Source organism: Marmota marmota, unplaced genomic scaffold, assembly GCF_001458135.2.
Source record: "Marmota marmota marmota unplaced genomic scaffold, marMar, whole genome shotgun sequence".
Classification (NCBI taxonomy): domain Eukaryota; kingdom Metazoa; phylum Chordata; class Mammalia; order Rodentia; family Sciuridae; genus Marmota; species Marmota marmota.
This window is the reverse complement of record NW_026000153.1, coordinates 22,714,912-22,734,843: the sequence shown is the minus strand read 5'-3', so window position 1 is coordinate 22,734,843 and position 19,932 is coordinate 22,714,912. Positions and strand designations below refer to the sequence as shown.

General features: G+C 44.3%; 1 protein-coding gene across 1 annotated transcript in view; it reads left to right on the top strand.

Moving 5' to 3' along the window:
- Positions 1 to 1,422: 1,422 nt before the first annotated feature.
- Positions 1,423 to 19,932, top strand: part of LOC125611480 (polycystic kidney disease protein 1-like 1) — a 46,082-nt gene continuing 27,572 nt past the window's right edge. Inside the window, exons 1-13 of the mRNA XM_048786319.1 lie at positions 1,423 to 1,493; positions 1,684 to 1,767; positions 4,585 to 4,792; positions 6,274 to 6,380; positions 7,646 to 7,862; positions 9,791 to 9,964; positions 11,328 to 11,397; positions 11,977 to 12,023; positions 12,949 to 13,108; positions 14,912 to 15,047; positions 16,236 to 16,320; positions 16,712 to 16,888; positions 19,354 to 19,472. Coding sequence (XP_048642276.1) covers positions 1,423 to 1,493; positions 1,684 to 1,767; positions 4,585 to 4,792; positions 6,274 to 6,380; positions 7,646 to 7,862; positions 9,791 to 9,964; positions 11,328 to 11,397; positions 11,977 to 12,023; positions 12,949 to 13,108; positions 14,912 to 15,047; positions 16,236 to 16,320; positions 16,712 to 16,888; positions 19,354 to 19,472 — 1,655 coding nt within the window. The remainder of the gene's footprint in view (positions 1,494 to 1,683; positions 1,768 to 4,584; positions 4,793 to 6,273; positions 6,381 to 7,645; positions 7,863 to 9,790; positions 9,965 to 11,327; positions 11,398 to 11,976; positions 12,024 to 12,948; positions 13,109 to 14,911; positions 15,048 to 16,235; positions 16,321 to 16,711; positions 16,889 to 19,353; positions 19,473 to 19,932) is intronic.

Genomic DNA, 19,932 nt, shown 5'->3' with positions numbered 1-19,932 from the left:
GGGAAAGAGTCCGGGAATTTTAGCAAGTGACTACATTGGCTTCTTCATTTGGTCTGGGCCCTGGAATCTCTTCTGAATCATGTCCTCCCATGAATAGCTGGAAAAGTCTTGGATGGCACAACCCTAACAGGATGAGCCTTTTATACCCATTCTCATGTCAGTCTTGATTCTTCCATGCTGTCCTGTGGCTCTGAGGGGAGGGGACTGATTTCTACCTGGTCATCATTCCCACCCCTCCCAGTGATGACTGCAGTGCAGTAGCTATTTATTGAGCTTCTTTCTACTCAGAAAAGATTCAATAGAGAAGAGGCAACAGGGGTCCAGTTTTATTATCATGGAAATGCTGGCACCCCTTGGGTGTGCAGTTTGAAGTCAGACAGACAGGGTCCTCTGCTCTCACTGCCCCTCTGTCCCTCCTCTTCCTGTGCAGAGGAGTCCTCACCCCACACCCCCAGGCCTGGCTCAAGGATGAACATCATGAGACTCTGCACAGACATGAGCTCCCTTCTCAGGAATTTCTGGGTATCTGAATCATGTTACTAAATTGGAAATTCTTTATTTTCTAGCCACAAAATTTACAATTGTATGAGAAGCTTAGTCCTTTCATTTTGGTTGTCCTTACCCTCTTGTTAAGTTAGATATCAACAATAATTTAGGCATATTTAGAAGTAGAAATAGTTGTTTCCTCCTTAGGAAAAATTAAACCATAAGAAACTGTATATTATGGTTGCCAGTTAGGAGGCAAATATGTCCTGATTAGAGCATCTCAATGACATTCATCTTTGTTTTTGACTTTATTGTGTTGCACCCTTTTGTGGTTGTGCCATTTGAATTTTCAGGTAATGGCCCAATATTCCACTTTTATATTTAATTATAAATTAATGCCATCATTCATTCTCTATGACATACCAGTCCCTGCTAGGTACTTTTACAGAAATGAGTAACACATGGAAATTGCTCACAAGTTAGTGAAGATGAGATAGGTTTTATTTTTAAAGATAATATACCATAGTGAGCTTCATCTTTATGTATATCTGTAATACACTGATTTTTTTTGAAAAAGCTATATATAAATATAAGACTGATAGAAGAAAGGGAACCAAGAAAGGAAGGAGGAGAAGGAAAGAAATACTGGGGACTAAATTAGAGCAAATTAAATTCCATGTTTGTATAATTATGTCAAAATGAACCCCGATATTATATATTACTATAATGCACTAATAAAAAGTTGTTGTTTTTTTTTTTAAAGATAGTACTCATGGTGGTGGTCATGGTAGGAGCTGCCAATGATAGGGCCTTTGCAATGCCGAGAACAGGTGCTCAGGCAAAGGTTCACAGCATGTGCTGAGTTGCAGAGAGCAGCCCACAGAAGGGCTTAAACTGAGAGTCTCATGGGGAAGCTGGGCTGAGGCAGGTCCTTCCATGGAGTCTGCAACACATTCAGGACAGTCTCCACAGGCGCTGTATCCAGTTCCTGGATGTGAGGATGTCTGGTACTTCAGAGGAGTCTTGGTCCAAAAAATAATTTCAAACTTAGGTTGGGATACACATTGTGAACTGGGCACACATGGTAGCAGTATGTTTAGGACCTGTTTTCTTTTTCATTCTGGTTAGCTTACCACTACCCTGTGAACAGCTGCTCCTGTTACACATTTGGTATCATAATGTGCATTTTCCTCCTAGCTATGACCGCCTCACAGTGTTCTCTGTCTTGAGAAGAAAGCTGAAGGCTGGTTTTGAAGTGAACGACATATCCAGTTTACAGCAGTAAGTTCCATCTTCTAAATCAAGATTTCATTTTGTTGTTGCCACTGCCCACTCAGCATGCTCATGTATAATTAAGCAGATGCTTGAAATCTGTGTTTTAAATGCATTTATTTATTTATTTTTGCATTACAATTCTTAATACACCACTATACCATAATTTATCATATCTCTGATTATATATAAAGTATGTTGACACCAAATTCACATCTTCATACATGTATTTTGTATAATGATGAGGGTCTTATTTTGTTTTTTGGATTATGAATATTAGGAGATAATTGTCTTTAAATACTATATCCAACTGTCTGTCTTAGCTTTTTCACTGCTGTGACTAAAAGATCAAATCAGAATGACTTTAGGGGAGGAAAAGTTTATTTGGGGACTTGCGGTTTCAGAGGTCTCAGTCCATAGACAGCTGGCTGCATTCCAGGCAAAGCAGGACATCATGGTGAAAGAGTATGGCAGAGGGAAGTGGCTCACATGATGATCAGAAAGCAGAGAGAGACACTCCACTTGCCAGATACAAAATACATACCCCAAAGCCACACCCCCAGTGCTCTATCTCCTCCAGCCTCACCCCACCTGTCTTCAGTTACAACTCAATGCCACCAGTGATTAATTCACTGATTGGGTTAAGGCTATCCTAACCCAATCCTTTCTCTGCTAAACCTTCTTTCATTGTCTCACACATGAGCTTTTGGCAGACACCTCACATCCAAACCATAACACTGTCTATACTTACATTCACTGACAAAAGAGATTTATAAACATAAGAGAGTCAACAATTTTTTTTTTAATTTTTAGGTTTAGATTTAGTTCAGTGTGAATTTGGATAATTATAATTGATTATGTTAATATCTATGGTAATGTCACCTCTAGATTTGTCTGACCTGGTTTATACTTATAGTCACAGCTTAATTGTTAATAGCTCTCTTGGTCTCTGAGATGTATCCATTTTAAACAGTAAGTTTAAAATTCACCCTATTTTAATAGCCACTGTTTCATATGAAACAACTTATATTTAGAGTCTGAAACAGGGGCACATCAAGGGCAAGCTTCTGTAGGCAGCAACCTTCTCTGTCTCATTTGTCAAGCTGACCCATGTTTAATACAGAGCTTGTCCCTGGTAGGTGTTCCGTAAACATTTGCTGAGTGAATATTAAGGGCAGATCTGCACTTCCTTGGGTGTTGAGTTTTTGAGTTTTCCTACCTTGATATTCTTATAATAGGAAACTCTGCCTTTATTACTTAATCAACCATAGTATTTCCTGGAATAGTTGGTGAATAAGAGAATTTGTAAATAAGACATTAATTACTAATGTAATTCTTGCTGACCTCAGAGAAGGGTCACCAGTCGTCCAGTGATCAGGGCTCTAAGTGCAGCAGCTCAGCCCTGGTTTCCACAGCACTGACACCATTGGGGAGGGGGCTGTAAACAAAGAGGTTTGGGGAAGCTCAGGGGATGTCCAGATAGAAGACAACACCTGAAGTCACACAGAGGCAGTAGCATCAGGGACATCTGGCCAGAATCCAGGAGGTTCCAAGCCACAGCTTAGGTATAGTAAGGACAAACTAGAGCCAGGTGGTTGTGAGCTGATTGGGTATGGCCTAGAACAAGCTTGTCCTGGTCTTGCTGGGAAAGAAGGAAGAAGAGTCCAGGCAAGACCAAGAGCACAGCCCAATCCTAGATATAGTCAAAGAGCAGTGAGGCAGGGGACATAGCACAGAGTCCCCAAGCAGTATGGACTCCAGGCTCTACCTCTGAAATCTTATCAAAGATTTCATAAGGCTGAGCCCAGCCAGAATACCTTATTAGGTTAAGGGCCCAACACAGGGGACTCTATATGGATACCATTCTGTGGGTCTGCAGGGGCTAGAGGATCTCTCTCCCCAAGCCAGGATTGGTGTGTGACCTACAGGTGGGGAGTAAGCAGTGCCACCCACAGACAGGTACAGGTGGGATGTAGATAAGTCTACCTGTTTGGGTCGCTGCGTCTGAAAGACCTGACCAGAACAACTGTAGAGGAGGAAAGGTTTAACTGAGAAAGGTTTATCTGAGAGCTCACAGTTTCAAAGGTCTCAGTCCATAGACAGCCAGCTCCATTTCTTGGGGCTTGAAGTGAGGCAGAACATCATGGTGGAAGAGTAGGGAAAAGGGAAGCTTCTCACATGGTGATTAGTAAGCAGAGAGGGAAAGTCTTTCAGATTCAAATATATACCCCATAGCCACGCCCCCAATGAACCACTTCCTCCAGCTACACCCCACCTGCATCCTGTCACCATCCAGTTAATACCATCTGGAATTAATTCACTGATTAGGTTAAGGCTAGAATCCAATCATTTCTCCTCCAAACCTTTTGCATTGTTTCACATGTGAGCTTTTGCAGACATCACATCTAAACCATAACACTACCTGAAACCCCTCCAACATCTCCTAGCCTTGCCGTGGAGGCAGAAGAGGGAAGGGGGAAGAATGTTGCATCTGCATGTTTGAAGTACACATCTGCATGCCTTAATCTTCATAATAGCATGAGATTGGCATTTTTCTCATTTCCCGACAAAAGTTCCTCAGGCCCAGCGGGTGCAGCTTCCCACCTCAAAGGCAGGTTCAGCACAGGCCTCCTTGTTCTGGAGTTCATGCCATGGTAGCCCTGTATTCAGAAGCTCCTTGCACTGGGGCTCCAGGACATGTTTGAAAACAACCTGCAGACCATCGTGTGGTGTGTGTGTGTGTGTGTGTGTGTGTGATCAGTTTTCTAAGTGTCTATTTCCATGTGTAATTCTCATTATATCTTTTCCTTTTTTTTTTACTCACAGTCACCCACAAAACCTACTTCCCAGTATTTTTATTGTGATTTTTATGATTCTTTATGGATTTTTGGTTACTAAAAGCAGATGTATAGATAATCATGAAAAAAAGAAAATGGGATACATTTTTCTGCAAGAATATACCCCACCTGGCCACAAGTTGTATGCTGTTGTCATTGACACTGGCTTCAGGGCACCAGCTCGATTTACCTCAAAGGTAACATAAGGCCCTGGGGATACCTCGGTGGAGTCTAAGTGTGTAGCCTTCAATGCACGAGAAGTGATGATTTGATGATTTAACTGAACTGTCAATCACCTGTCACCACCAGCCCCATCCAATTCCCTCTGCCCTCCTGCAACCTGTACATGTGTAAGAGCAGAAGGTGGGACCCCCCTCCACCTTCTCCCAGCTCAAATCCCTTCCCCTCTTTCTGCCTTTACCATGGAAAACAGATCAAAGAGATTGGTTCTGTCTCTGGATTAGTCTCTGTGACTTTCAGAGACAACTCAGTTCTTCTGAGTTGACAGGAATCTATTACCCACCACCCAGATATAGATCTAGGGAGAAAGGAATGAGAATTGATCAGACAAACCTTGGAGATAGGTGGGGACATAGCTGGATTGGAAGCTTGGGGTTAAAAAGAGTCTTCCCAAGCAGATGGAGGATGATATAGAAGGGTGGGGAGTGAGAGGAAATGGTAGGAGGCTGAAGGAAGTGATGCAGCATAGGGGAGCAACCATGCCAAGTGGGCAGTGAGAGCAAGGTCTGAGAGATGAACACCATGAGCAGAACCACAAGTCACAGAGACAAGAAGGGAGGTTCCATCTGCATTCAAAATTCACTCCCATTTCCTGAGGGAACTATGGCTGCTTTTTGGAAACCTGTAGGACTGGGGGCACTGAGAAGAAAATGGGTCAATGAATGTTAGAAAAGAGATGTGTGTGATGGGGATGCCATGGTACAGCTAGGCACAAAATCTAACATGATCTCCACTCACTACAAGCCCTAGCCTATCAACTATATATTTATAGTAATTCATAAACAGTGAACATCACATAGAAGGAAATTCTCTTAACTAGGACTACTTACAGCAGTCCTAGTATCTTTGAATTAAAAAAATATATATCTTTCTTAAGTGAAAGATTGATAAACACAGTACTCATTCCTGGGTAGCAATACACCAGTGAGGAACAACAAGCCCAGCCCCACTGGAAACAGGCCTCCCCAGGGTGCATCTGCAGAGGTGGAAGCTCCTGCCACCTGACCCTGGTGCCACTCCAGGGCCTAGCAGGCCTCCCCCAGTGTTCCTGCCAAGCCAAAGGAAGGAAGATGCTGCCCCCACCATGTGTTCTCTTACCCTGATAAAGATAAATGCCCCAGTAAATCCCAGGTGGGAACTAACATTTCTAGATCAAGGATGTGAAAAACCATCCAGCCACCCCAGGCTCCATTTCCAGGCTCTAATTCCAGGCCCTAATCCCTGTCCTCCAATCCTCCCTAGTCTAGGAGGACTGTGCAGGCCATGAGGGCACCCCCTTCTCCCCTCAGCTCCTTGCTGGGGCCTGTAGCTGTCCCACAGCTTGTCAGGTGGTTTCCAGAAGGATAGAAAGTAGGGAAGATCAGGGAAGCCCAACCCCAGGGGTGCTGGCATCTTCTATGAAACATCTGGAGCTCTCACCCTGTGTCTGTGTTTTAAGGTTTTCATTGTTTTATGTGGTGAAAATGGACTTTCAGAAACCAAAGAGCTCTGCAGTCCTGAGAAGACCCTGTTTGAAAGGAATTCCAGACACACGTTTATCCTGAGGTATTTAGAGATATTTCAACCACACGATTTGGAAAAGATAGGCCAATCAGAATCAGAGTGTTCTCATCATAAGCCCAAAAAAGCAGCATAGAGAACATTGGGAACATCAGTGTACATAAAATTTTATGAAATATTTTTATAGTTTATTATTTGGAGTAGACTAAAGGTAGGTTGTATGAGGGGGGAAAGGAGGGAAGGAGAAAGAGAAAGAAGGAAATCAACTAATTTTGCATGCTAAAATCACAATCACAATTCTAGGCCACTAAACCTACCTAAATTAATTAGTATCATTCCAAATCTGGAAGAGTAAGGACATGTGGTCTTGCAAAGTTGGTGGTATTGGACGAGGCAGGATCATTTATCAAGATAGAAGGCCAGCTCCTGCCACTTTTAGAAATGTGAAAGTACTGAACTAAATTATTTTTTGTACTGGAAAATTTTATTAATAGTATTTTCCATTTGGAGTAATTCTTTATTAAGAGAAAAAAAGTTAACTTCTGACTAATTCACTCCAGGCAAAAATACATTAATGAGATTTTCATGACTTGGATTTAGGAAAACTATAGTCACCAATCCCCCTTGTTCTCAGGGGACATATTCCAGGACCCAGATAGATTCCAGAAACAGCAGATAATACCAACCCTGCATACCTCTGTTTGTTCCTATATATACATACCTAGGATACAGTTTCATTTATTAGTTTTTGCACGCTAAAATCACAATCACAATTCTAGGCCACTAAACCTGCCTAAATTAATTAGTATTATTCCAAACCTGAAGAGTAAGGACATGTAAGAGTAAGGACATGAGTGAGTGAGTATAAGAGTAAGAAGTAAATGAGTTCTTATAGTCATTTATTTAAACTTTTCTTAGCAAAAGAGTAAAGATAACTAATAATAAAGTAGAATAATTATAATATACTATAACAAAATGTATTTAAAACTTATGAATTGTTAATTTCTGGAATTCACCAGTTAATATTTTTGGACTCATGCTTGATGGTGGGGAACTGAAGTCATGGAAAGCAGAACTGAGGTTCAGGGGATAAGTGTGATAGATGCTGAACCCCTGTGTGCTGGGTGGGATTCACTATCCACTGGCCAGCTCTGGGGCTTCCACCTGTCACTCTGCATGGCAGTTATCTGTTGGCATATCTGCTCCTCATGGATCATTAGTGTCCTGAGTGCCAGCATCAGATTTGGCGAGGTGCCATGCCTATGCCATCCTGCACACAGGGCTGATGTGATGCTGCTGTGTGTCATCAGTGCTCCTGCGCAGTTGGGCCCACTCCGGAAGATCCGCCTCTGGCATGACAGCCATGGGCCTTCCCCGAGCTGGTTCATTAGCCACGTGATGGTGAAAGAGCTGCACTCAGGACAGAGCTGGTTCTTCCCTGCCCAGTGCTGGCTGGCTGCGGACCAATGGGATGGCCACGTGGAGCGAGAGCTCACCCGCCTGCGCCATGGGTTGGGTTTCCAGAAAGTAAGTCCCATGCCAGTGCCAACCTGCCTACCTGGTGACTGGCACACCTTAGCACCTAGCTCTGCTTCTCTTCTTATAGTCATTTATTTAAACTTTTCTGAAGTTTGGCATATTATCTCTTTTCTTAGTCAACTATCAGGATATTCATATCTTCAGTGATGCATGCAGTAAGTGGCCATGTAAGCATGAACTGATGGCCTTTGCCAACTTTAATCTCTACAGTAATGTTTCTTCTTTTAACAATTACTGCAATACCACCTATGGAATTTCTGGTTACTGGTGGTTTGCAATGTTCATCAGACCCCTAATTAAAGTCTTTCCAGCACCTTGTGTATACATACAAAACAACTTAGATTACTATCACACAATATAGATGTGATCAGGGCCAGATGGCAGGAGATGGTGAAAAGTGACAGTCACCCATGATCTCACAGACCAACTGTGAAAGTTTTGATTTTTACAAGTTCTCTTCCAATCTTTCCCTATTTCCAGTGTTCCCTATTCATTTTGTATAGTTGTAATAAAAAGACTTATGTGTTTTATGCTTCCTAATTCAACATTTTAGAGTAAATTTCTTTATGAATGCTCTTTATGAACAATTTAAGGACTTTATAATGGCTGATATACACTCTTATTTGCTTAAGTATCCACCTACTGGGTACTCTTGATTTTCTTTTATTTACTTCCATGATAGAAAACTGTAGGTTTGAGTGTGTCTTTGGGTTTCTGGCAAATGATTTCCTAAGATGGTTCTCAAGAGTGAGTCAGGGCCCATGAAAGCTGATATTTCCACAGACACTGGATCTCACCAGTCCACTGGGCTCTCCTTCCAGCATGTCCTATTGTCATGGTGGTGAGGAGAACCAGGCTTACAACTGTAGTAGTTTCTGGCTTGACATTGCTAATTTATTAGGAAGCACAATCATCATGAATTTTAAACAAGGGTTTCTAATCAGCCACAGCATATGGAAATTCTTCAGCACCTGAAACCAAGGGACAGATTCAACTGGGACTTTCCTTCAGACTTCCATGTAAGAATGACCACTTAGCTGACTGAACACAGTTAACAATAGGAGATGTGCATTGTTTCTCCTCCAGCTATTTTGCTTGAGAACTTTGTGTAAGAAATTTACACTAAGTTAGCCACTTATGAGTCCATGTAGCTATATTCCATGAATCCACTGTAACTCATTGGACAATCAGTTGACATATAAAAGACACAGTCTTATTCTGTTTCGATTGTTTTGCTGGTGTTTGCTCATTATTCTACTTGTATTTCATATATCAGTCCTATGTATAAGTAATTCTGGTTTTTTTCTACAATGTTGAGCACTAAATAATGTTTGAATTGCATTGAAACATTAAAAATTTAGTGTAATTCCATGGGCAACATAGTGCCTGCTACATGGTGGACCATGTGGGTTACAGCATGGGTGGCACCAGCTTTTGGTGCACTCAGAGCCCAGTGAAAATGAACAGTCTGTTGGGGAAAGTACTGAGAACAGTTCCTAAATAGTCTATTAGGAACACATGGAGAAGTGTGTTCAGAGACTCTAGAGAGAAGGGGCTTCTGAGCTAATGTTAAAAATTCAGATGCCAGACAAGTGAGAGGGAGGAATGATTGGTACCAAGTCTCAGGGGCCTCCAGTAGGAGGCTGGACTAGGCCAAAGTCCAGGGTGGTGGGAGTGTGTGGTTGCAGCAAGATGCTGGTAATGAGGTGGGAGGAAAGAAGCCAGAGCAAGGGGCTGTGTGGATCATCCACCTGCACCCAGTGGTTATATAGCATCCAGCTAACCAGCCCAGGTAGAAAAGCCAAAAAATTTTGGAGTCTCAGCTTAGGAAATTGTTGGTTATCAGTCAGGATCTCACTTTGTTTACACAAATGTTTGACATCAGGAAATTGTTGTCTTGTGGTTTTCCCTTTCAGCTGTTCTATTCCAAGTTCACAGAGTACCTGGAAGATTTCCATGTCTGGCTCTCCGTGTACAGTCGGCCCTCCTCCAGTGGCTACCTACACACACAGCGGCTCACGGTGTCCTTCTGTCTGCTGTGTGTCTATGCATTCCTTGCAGTCCTGGTCACTGCAGGCGAACATGAGCAGGTGGGAGGCAGCTGATTTTCCCACAATGGCTGCCAATTCTCAAGACCTAAAGCATGGCTCCCTCTTAACCCGGAAATTAGCAAGACTCACTGTACTTGAAGAAGAGTTTAAACCAGGGGAATCAGGCTGTGTACCTGGAGGGACCCCAGGTGACATGGCCAGAGATGTAGCTGGGAAGGGTCTGAAAGATGAAAGGTCTGGGTGAGGAGCTGCTGTGGTTGGCTGACCACTGCTGTATGAGACCTCAAACCCCAGGGGCCACAGAGCATGATATCCCCAGAGGTATTGGTAGCCTGGGTTGTCTCGTGGGAACACTCCCAAGTTTTTTTTAAGGTTGACATTTATTCACATTTTAAACAAATGCTTTGGCTGAGAGAACAGGGAAAAGTTAGCATGGCCACATTAGCATTTGGAATGCCAGTTTACACTGCAAACATGGTCTAATTATTCCTCATGAAATGTAGAGAATTAATTCTGAAACAGTTCAAGCAGTTAAAATGGAGAACCTGTCTCTCCTGAGTGAGGGGAAACAGCATGATTTTGGAGGGTATGGCAAAACAGTGGGATTAGTTTCTTATAACTCAGGGCCACTTATAAGCCCAACCCACTACATCCATATGGTCCCAACCATGCAGCTGCGGATGGTGGCCTTCTTACATGGCACCAGATATCAGAGAGGTCTGGTAACAGTTATAGATTTAGAATTTTTTAAAGGAGTGCCATGTGCAAATAATTAGTTTTTAAAAAAATATTTCAAAAAATCTATCACTAATTGGCAAGAAGGGAACCACCATATTCACCTGGGATGTACTCAGGACCTGTAGTCAGAAAACCTATCTTGGGTCACTCCTGTGAGATCAACTAGTTGTCTAATCTGAGGCCTGACCATTTTTCTTTGTTGGGTGGCACATTGAAGACATTGATGCCTTCTTGTCAGATTATAGCAAGGATTAAGTCCATTGAGAATCCCCTTCATGAAAAATGAGTGTCCACAGGGACTTCTACAGGAGAAAAACAAATGACTTTTTTTTTGTGATTTTTTTTTAACCTGGATTGAGAGAGCAAAGGTTAAGTCTTTGGAACTACAAATGCCCCTGAATTTTGAGTTGGAATCACTTGAGGAGTTATAACTTCTACTGTTGACTGTCGTAGCTCCCTCTGGATGTCGGCCCCACAGACATCACTCTCCGATCCTTTAGTCTGGGTTTCCTGTGCACCCTCCTGGCCTCCCCAGGGTCACAGCTCTTGGCACTGCTCTTCAGGCTCAGCAAGGTACCTGTGGACTATCTGCACGGCCCTATGCTCCTGAGTGGCACCTCCATTGCTGGGGGATATCCTCTCTAACCAGCCTCTACTTCTGCAGGAAGCGATGGAGTATCCCCGGACTGAGGCATGCAGACTGCTAAGAGGAGTGCAGACAGAGGTCCCTCTGGGTAAGCATACACTAGAAACTCAAACTCTCCCCTCAAGCTGATCCCCTGGGCCAATCTTTTAGGTAGGAATGGAATCCCCTACTTCCAGTTTGCATTATGTTTCATATATTTAAAAGCCATCTTATTTTCTGTGGGTTGTCCCTTTCCTTTGCCCCTCTTCATTGACTTCATAGAATCCTTTCTTTTTCTAAACAAGATTTAAGTGATTGCCACTTAGTTATGTAAATGGGCCTTTGTCCAATGGAGACTGAATACTTTTTCCCAGTTGCTATTGTTGTTTCAGTTTTATTATTTTAATTTTTTTATAGTACCATTTATCACTATTTTCTTTTAAGGCTCTTTTTACTATTTAAAACGTTTTTCCAATACTGCTATATTTCCTGAGGGCAGCCCTGGGTGACTGAGGAGGTGTCAATTCCACACTGGGATGGCAACATTAAAAAGTCCTCATCTTAGCTTTGTCCCATATCTCAGAAAGGCTAATTATGATGGGTCAGGAAGAAGAACTGGAGGTAGTGTACCAGGTAGCTTTAAGATGTCCCTGGGTTGACATCATACATTTGCCTTTTTTTCAATCAGATCCTACTTCCTGTAGAGGTACCCAAGACACCCAGGAGCCATGTAAGGTATGTGGACAACTACATGCATTAACTAATTCTCTAGCATAGCAGGCTAATAATAAGATTTCTCTGGCATTCTTCTTTGGCTGCATGTGGTATGACCATGGGAAGGTCACACATTGTGCTGGCTGGGATCCATTATCTGGAAAAGTAGGGCTGATTCTCAAGCCCCAGTGAGGGGGGATGGGCATCCAGGTAGTATCAAGAAGAAGGAGTTTCTGCAGAGGCCAGAAAAATGGGAGAGGAGCAGCCCTGCAGAACCTAGAAAGCCTCATGTATATGTTCAGTGAAAACTGCCAAGGCCCCTGTGAAGAAGAAAGGCCTGGATGTCTGCTTAGCCTGCTCCTTTCAGCCTAGCACGAGGAGCAGGGGCTTGGAGGAGCTGTTGCAGTGATATGAGCTCCAGGTCTCAAATAGGCCTCTGACTAAAAGCAAGTGAAGGGCAGTTTCTAATGGTGTGACCACAGTAACCCATTGGGATTTTGCTTGTGGGATCTAGGTGACTATGCCCGTAGCTTAGTCTGTGCTTCTTAGTCTCTCACCCCTGCCTGGCAGCTTCAGGGCCTTTGCTTGGAGCATTGTATGCCCTATCCCTAAATGCTGTGCTGGGATTCTCTCTCTCCCACCTTGGAGCCTTTTATCAACCATTGCTCTTGACTGAAACCCTCCTTGGGCAGGTAGTGCCTCCTAGGAATCAGGGTGCAATTACCTGAAAAATGGAGCTGCTACCAAGCCACAGGCATTGCTTCATGGTCACCCCACAGGTCCTAAGGAGCCAGCTCCCAAGGCTGACTGTGCTTCCCCCTCAGAATTCAAGGACTGCACTTGACCATGTGCCATGCCTGTCCTGTGAGAAGGCTCATATGGCACCATTGTCGAGGAGTTCACTATCTGTGGGAATATTGACCTTGGCCTGTCCTTGTCATTCCAGCATTCTGTATCAGCCATTCCTTCTGGGAGTGATGGGAGCAGAAGAAAGGCAGAAGGCAATGACACAGCCTGCCCATCCATGGACTTGGAGGCCTGCAGGCCTGACCACCAGGGGACTTTGCAAAGGGAAAAGAGCCACCACTCCCCTCCTGGCTTACAAGGTGACATTGCCATGTGGTTGCAACAGGCAGCCCTCTTTTCTGCAGGCCCATCATCAGCCTTAGCCATGAGAGAGGCAGGATGAACAGAGTTGGAGTTGAGACGCATGTCACTAGACACTTGAGTCTTATCTAAAAACAGGCTTGGACTCATTTGAAATGGTGGCTTCTAACTTTGTCCCAAATCCTGATTGATTTCTTATTTATATTCAGTATAAATTACATCAGATCTTTTTAAAAGCTAGTAATAGTGTCTTCACACTTCTTTAGATATTCTGAAATTTGAAGCTTTGTGTTTTAAATTTTTTCCACATTTCTTTTGCTGGTGCATTATAGTTGTACATAATGGTAGGATTTGTTGTTACATATTCATACACGCACACAATATAACAGTAAATCTACCAATATTATTCCTTAGTCTGTCCCCTTCCCCTTCCCTCCTCCTCCCTCCTGGTCCCTTTCTTCTATTCTCCAGATCTCCCTTCATTAGATTTTCCTTAGATGTGCCCCTCCCATATTTCTTTTCTTTTTTTCTCTGTGGTGAAGCTTTGCTTTTATAAAATGTAAATTAGAGTGAATAGCAGCCCTTCCTTCAATTATGCTGCGGGCTCAGCAATGAGCTGGAAAAGCAGAAAATGACCTGGAAAACAAGGGCTGCACCCAGGGAGGGCAGGTCATCCTGCGCTTGGGTCTCAAGTTGCATGTGTGCAACCATGAGGGCCTACTCAACACAGGGCCTAGAGCATTGGTTTGGGGTAGCAGGTGAACCCTGCTCTGCATACTCACCATAGGAGCAGAAAAAGGTCTTTTCTGTGGGTGAATGAGACCTCAGGTAGGTGAGCCTATAGTACAGGCACCAGTATTGCCAAAAGTATGACTACCCTCCATGGCAAGCTGGACACATGCATTCTGGGAAGTGAAAGCTCAGAAGTGGAAAGTTCGCACTGGTGGACCAGGCGCCAAAGAGGCGGTGGGGAAGGTGTGGCTTAGGAAGACACTGCCATCCCATCCTGGTCACACCTCTGCATTCCTGTTGCATGTTCAGCAAGTGTCCTTTGGTTTGCCCAATGCCAGCTTCCTGGTCTATTGAGATGGGCTGGGTTTAGTTGCCCTTGATTGACACTGCCTCCTGCCCCCAGATGTTCCCCCATTGGGATTTATCTCTAAGAACCATCCCTTGAGAAAAGGAGTTCTACAATTCCCCTCCAAGGAGAGGGACTTTGTGGGGTGACCTCTGGTTATGTGCATGGCTCTGGAGGAATTGCATAGCTAAGAGGAAATGATGAAGGCTGTGGGGACAAGTCACAGCTCTGTGTCCAAATGGTGTGAGTGAGTCTTAATCCAGTCAGAGCAGATCCTACAGATCTAAGTCAGCCTACTTAGTCATTTGGGATCTGAGATGGAAACTAGTCCCTCTGCCTCTAATGTTGGGGACCTCTCCATAATTTTAAGAGGCATTTTAGTAGAACCCCTAAGGTGCTATCCTGGACCTTCAAGCAAAGATCAATGTTCTAGCTCAAAGACCATCAGGAAAGATGAGTTCCTTTTTAACCCATTTGTTCTATTCAGGCCTTCCACTGATTGGGTGAAGGCCCATCTACCGTCAAAAGGCCTCTGCTTTATTCAGTCCACAACACAAATGCTAATGTCATCTGGAAACTCCCTCATAGACACACCCACAATAATCTTTGGCCCAATTTCTAAACACCCTACAACCCAGTCAAGGTGACACTAAGCTCACCATCACACTGTGGGTGAGGATGTTGGGCCTGTTAACCAGCTTGTCTCTGTCTTACTCTTCTGTAGCTCCAAAAGGTGGTTTTGAAGGGCTCATGCCCCAGTGGTCAAGAGCTGGCATGCCTTGGTCAAACTCTGCAGCATGGGCCATTTGTGGATCAGCTTCCCTAGCCTGTGGACTGGGGACAGGACTCATAGGCTACAGGTGAGCTTTTGAGGCTTTCAAATATACTCAGGTCACTTGATGAAAGTCTAGCATTTGTAAAGGAGGCCCCTCTTTTCTAGGAACACATAAAATGCAGATACCAGATGTCACCATTGATATTTTCTCCCTCACCCCACTCCACCCCATGGGAGTGAGCAGAATCATATGCAAACCCCAAAGGATCAGTTGCTTGGGCAAGCTCTGCAACAGCCCGGATGGCATACTGGGTTTTAAATAAGAAGCCCTAGGGTCCTCATTAAGGAATGAAGGGCCAGTCACCAAGCTCCTGAGAGGGAGCTCAGACAAAGTGCTCATCATCTCCTGTTTGAAAAAGCCCAGGCACAAAGGAGGCTGAGGCAGGAAGATTGTAAGTTAAAGGCCAGCCTCAGCAATTTAGAAAGGCCCTGTCTCAAAACAAAAAAATAAAAAGGACAGAGGACATAATTTAGTGGTAGAGCTCACCTGGGTTTAATCCCCAGTACAACAACAAACAAGCCTATGCCTGTGCGACGGTTACCATCCATGCACCATCCATTCGGGACTGCCCCCGGCACTCAGTGCCTCTTGGTCTGGCTGCCGTGTGGCTTTGGTCACCACTAGAGGCCCCAGAGTCATCTCATGGCTCCTGTGGGCCCACATGTTCCTAAACCATGGGAAGTAGGTCACAAAGCCAAGGCCTTTTCTTCCTTATGATCTCCCCTCACCCATATGCACACACTGAATCACCGTGAGGATGGATGAGGCACTAGAGCCCTCTGTGCCTCAGTTTACCCATCTGGAAAGTATGGATCCTCGGCCCTTAATTCTTGGGGTCCAAGGAGGCAGGTGAAGTCCCAAGTGCTCTCCTGCTCCCATTGCATCCACTTGTTGCAGCTGTCACCAGGTCACACCTGCCTTTTCCTCCTCTTCCCTCCCTCTGCTCTGTTGCTGTGTGTTGGATTTCTTTTCTCTTACCACTGAGTAGCTTTAGAAAGGCAGATATTCTCTCAGCAAGGAATGACTCTCCTCTAATGGGCTGAAAGATACAGTGTCCACGTCCAGTAGCCCCAACCTGGCTGCAGTCCCACTTCCTGCCCAAGGTCTCAACCTGCAAAGGTGCTGACCTACTCCTGTGTCCCCATGCTCAGGTGGTAGTGACCATGGTGGCTTGCTCCCACAAGGGTACTGACTGCATTCTCTCCTGGACAGGTTTGTTATGGCTCAGTGTATGAGGTGGCTGCACCTGTTGTCCCTTTCCGTGGTCTGCTGCGTGTTTGTCACCCAGCCACTCATGGTAAGACACACCTTCTGAGGCAGAGGTTCCTCTGTTCAGCAGGACACTGGAGAGGGGGATGCATTTTGGCAATGCATGTTGGCTGCATTTTGGCAATGCATTTCTTTTCTTTATAGTTTGATTTGAGATGTGGTGAGGGAAAAAAAAGAGGGAGCCAGGCCTTGTGCTAAGCTCCATAGGTGACCACCCATTTTTCAGTTGAGGAACCTGAGCCTGGAGAACTTAAGTCTCTCAGGCCAGGCCAGGCCTGGTAAGGGGTCAAGCCTCTGGTGAGTGGTTCAGAACCAGGAAATGGAGGCCTATTGGCAATGAGGTACCAGGAGGACAGTTCTGTGGAGGGAACACAGCCCAATGCTGATGATAGCCCCTGCTATCACATCTCTCCCTCCAGATATGCATCATGGCATTGGGCTTTGCTTGGAAAAAAAAAGACGACAACCAATTTTTTGCTGAGTCTTTATATGAAGCAACCAGGAATCTGGACTTGGAATTGGAAGAACGTTCCGGAAGCCATGTTCCCCTTTCTCACAGCTGCTGTATTTCTGACTGTGCAAGGGAAGTTGAAAAAGTAAGGGGATTATCAGTGCAGCATGAACTGGGCTTTGGAGAACCATGCTGTATGTGTTCTTGTCATGTACTTCCCTTCTTCCCTCCATCCTTAATTTCCTTTCTTTCTCCTTTCCTTCCTATATTCGGTTTTGCTTGTTTGTACATATGGTATTGTCTTAGGTGTGGATGCTATGAAAAAGAGCAAGGTCTTTCAGCCACCACAAAGAAACTCACAGGCTTGTTGTTGACATGAATATACATAAAATAAAATGTGCTATTCTATTCTGAGAAGTAATCACTGGTCCTTATGACCAAGGCTGCAGCCCCAGTTCATTCACAGTCAGATACCATCTCTCCCTCTGCTCACCCTCCCTCCCCTCCTCTCAGAAAGCCCAGAGACTCCAACAGGCTAAGCAACCTCATCAGGTGACTGATCTACAGCCTTCCTCCCTGGCACCTGGATGATGAGAATATATACTGAGCATCAATTATATAGTCCGTGGTCATTGTGTCGTTATGATTTGGATGTGAGGTGTTAGGAGAGCCTTAACCCAATCAGTGAATTAATCCCCTGATGGGATTAACTGAGTGGGAATTGAAGGCAGATGGGTGTGGCTGAAGGAGGTGGGGCATTAGGGGTGTGGCTTTGGGGTATATATTTTGTATCTGGCAAGTGGAGTCTCTCTCTCTCTGCTTCCTGATCATAGTGAGAGCCACTTCCCTCTGCCACACTCTTCTAGCTTGATGTTCTGCCTCACTTCAAGCCCCAAGGAATGGAGTCAGCTGTCCAAGGATTGAGACTCTGAAACTATGAGCCCCCAAATAGACTTTTCCTCCTCTAAAATTTTTTTGTCATGTCTTCTATTCACAGCAGTGAAAAAGCTGACTAAAACAGTCATGCTACATTTACGTTCACTATATCAATTTGTTGCTTATAAGATTTTGTGAAGTAGGCAGGATTATTGCATCCCACTTTAAAGATAAGGATATTGGGGCTCATAGAGGTGAAATAATAAAGGCCAAGGCCACATAGCAGTACGGTACACCCCAGCACCTCATCTGAGGAGCAGTTTTGTTGTGTTTTTTCCTCACACCTGTTGGATCTCAACTTTCCTTTCTGCTTCAAGGCTTTCTTACCTTTTCCCCAGGTGCAGATACTCCACCTCCCTACTCTATCTCTGTTCTTTCTCTTTCTATAGATTTTTCCTCAGGGGTAGATTCCTCTGGCAGATTCAGCCGTGATCCTAAGGGTCAGGTTGGCATCACTAGACCTGTGCCCATCCCATTAGCACCTTGAAATCAAGATGCCTGTATCAGTTAGTTTTGTGTCACTATGACCAAAATACCCAACAAGAACAACTTAGAGGAGGGAGAGTTTATTTGGGGCTCCTGGTTTCAGAGGTCTCAGTCCAAGGGTGGCTGAGTCCATTGCACTGGGCCCAAGATAACCTAGCACACCATGGCAGAAAGGATGATGGAGGAGCATAGCTCCATTCATGGCAGTCAGGAAGTAGAGGAGAAAAGCAGAAAAAAGGGCCACAGGGTAGATACACCCTTCCAGGGTATAGCCCCAGTGACCCACCTCCTCTAGCAGCACTCCACCTGCCCACAGTTACTACCCAGTAAGTCCATTCTAGTTTGATTAGGTGACAGCTCTCATAATCTCACAATTTTTACCTCTGAACATTCCTGCATTAACAGAGAAGCTTTTGGGGGAAACTTCACATCCAAACCACAACAGAGCTCCACCCACCAACCTTCCCCACATTCGGCTTCAGTGCTCACCCTTCTCATGATAACACATCCATCAGCTGAAAGGAATATCCCAACCACCAAGCTTCAATCCCCAGGTTCACTGTTATACCATTTGTACTGCCATGTATTTCTTAAAAGTACAACAGAGGAAGGAGAGCTTCTGAGTTTCCAGATCAATGTCTCCCATATCTGACCTAGGGTCTCCTCATTGAACATGTATTGAATGAACAAATGCGTGAATGAGAAAAAAAATGAATGAACTCCATCCACTGTTATGTGTGTCTTGAACATAAACAGACATAATATGAAAGCAGTAGTATTTTAAAAAAGAAAATCAAAGGTCATTTCTTGCTAAGACTGTACTTTAAAATGTTTTTCCAGACTTTGAAGATCTCTAAAAGAAAATACCATGCAAATGCCAAAGATAATTGCTCCCATAATTTGACAGTAGCAGACATGCCTGTTGTGTAAAGCTGCTCTTTATAGTGGCCCAGCTTCAGCTCCTGCCAAAAAAAAGTTTGGCTGGGATATAAGCAGAGTTTCTTTTAAATGGAGCTACCCTGTCTCCAAACCTCTCCCCAACAACCTGGTATACATTCTCTACATAAAGTAGCTCTTTGTTCCCAAATACCAGGCAAAGCTCAGTGATGACGTTGCTTTTGGCTGATGGTAAATGCCTCTCTCCTTTCACTGCCAGCCTGAGGGTCTTAGCATTTTCATCCCTGACAGGTCTTGGCTGCCCGACAACGAGAACGCAGCCTGCGCTGGGTGCGCCCACCATCCAAGGCTCAGCTCAGGGTCATCAGGGAGAAGATTAGGAAAAAGAGTCGTACAGAGGCAGCCCTAAGGTGGGTGCAGATGTGCATAAGATGGGTGCACTCTCGTCGAACTTCCCTTTCAGAAGGAGCACCTTCCTGCTGATGATCATTCTTAAAAGATTATTCTCATTAGGTATTGGGGAGTACAGGTGGGAAGATCCTTTTCCATATATCATTCTGTGCCCGGCACTGGGATGCAGGGAAATTAGAGTCAGAAAACTTGGTCCTGCAAGCTACCCATGATAAGTTGGTTAACATCTTACTCCCTGGTCCTTAATTTCCTCCATCCATGCATGGACTCAGGAGAGGGGGGTGGGGCGGAGAAAAGAAAAAGACCAGCAACTTTTTAGAGCAAAAATGTGCTTTCAAACAGTTTATAGAAAAAAAGAAACACTATGGCACTTCCACCTATAGTTAGAGAATTGCAAATTAAAACTGGGGAAAAAAAAAATATATATATATATATATATCCATCCACAGGCTCTTTTGG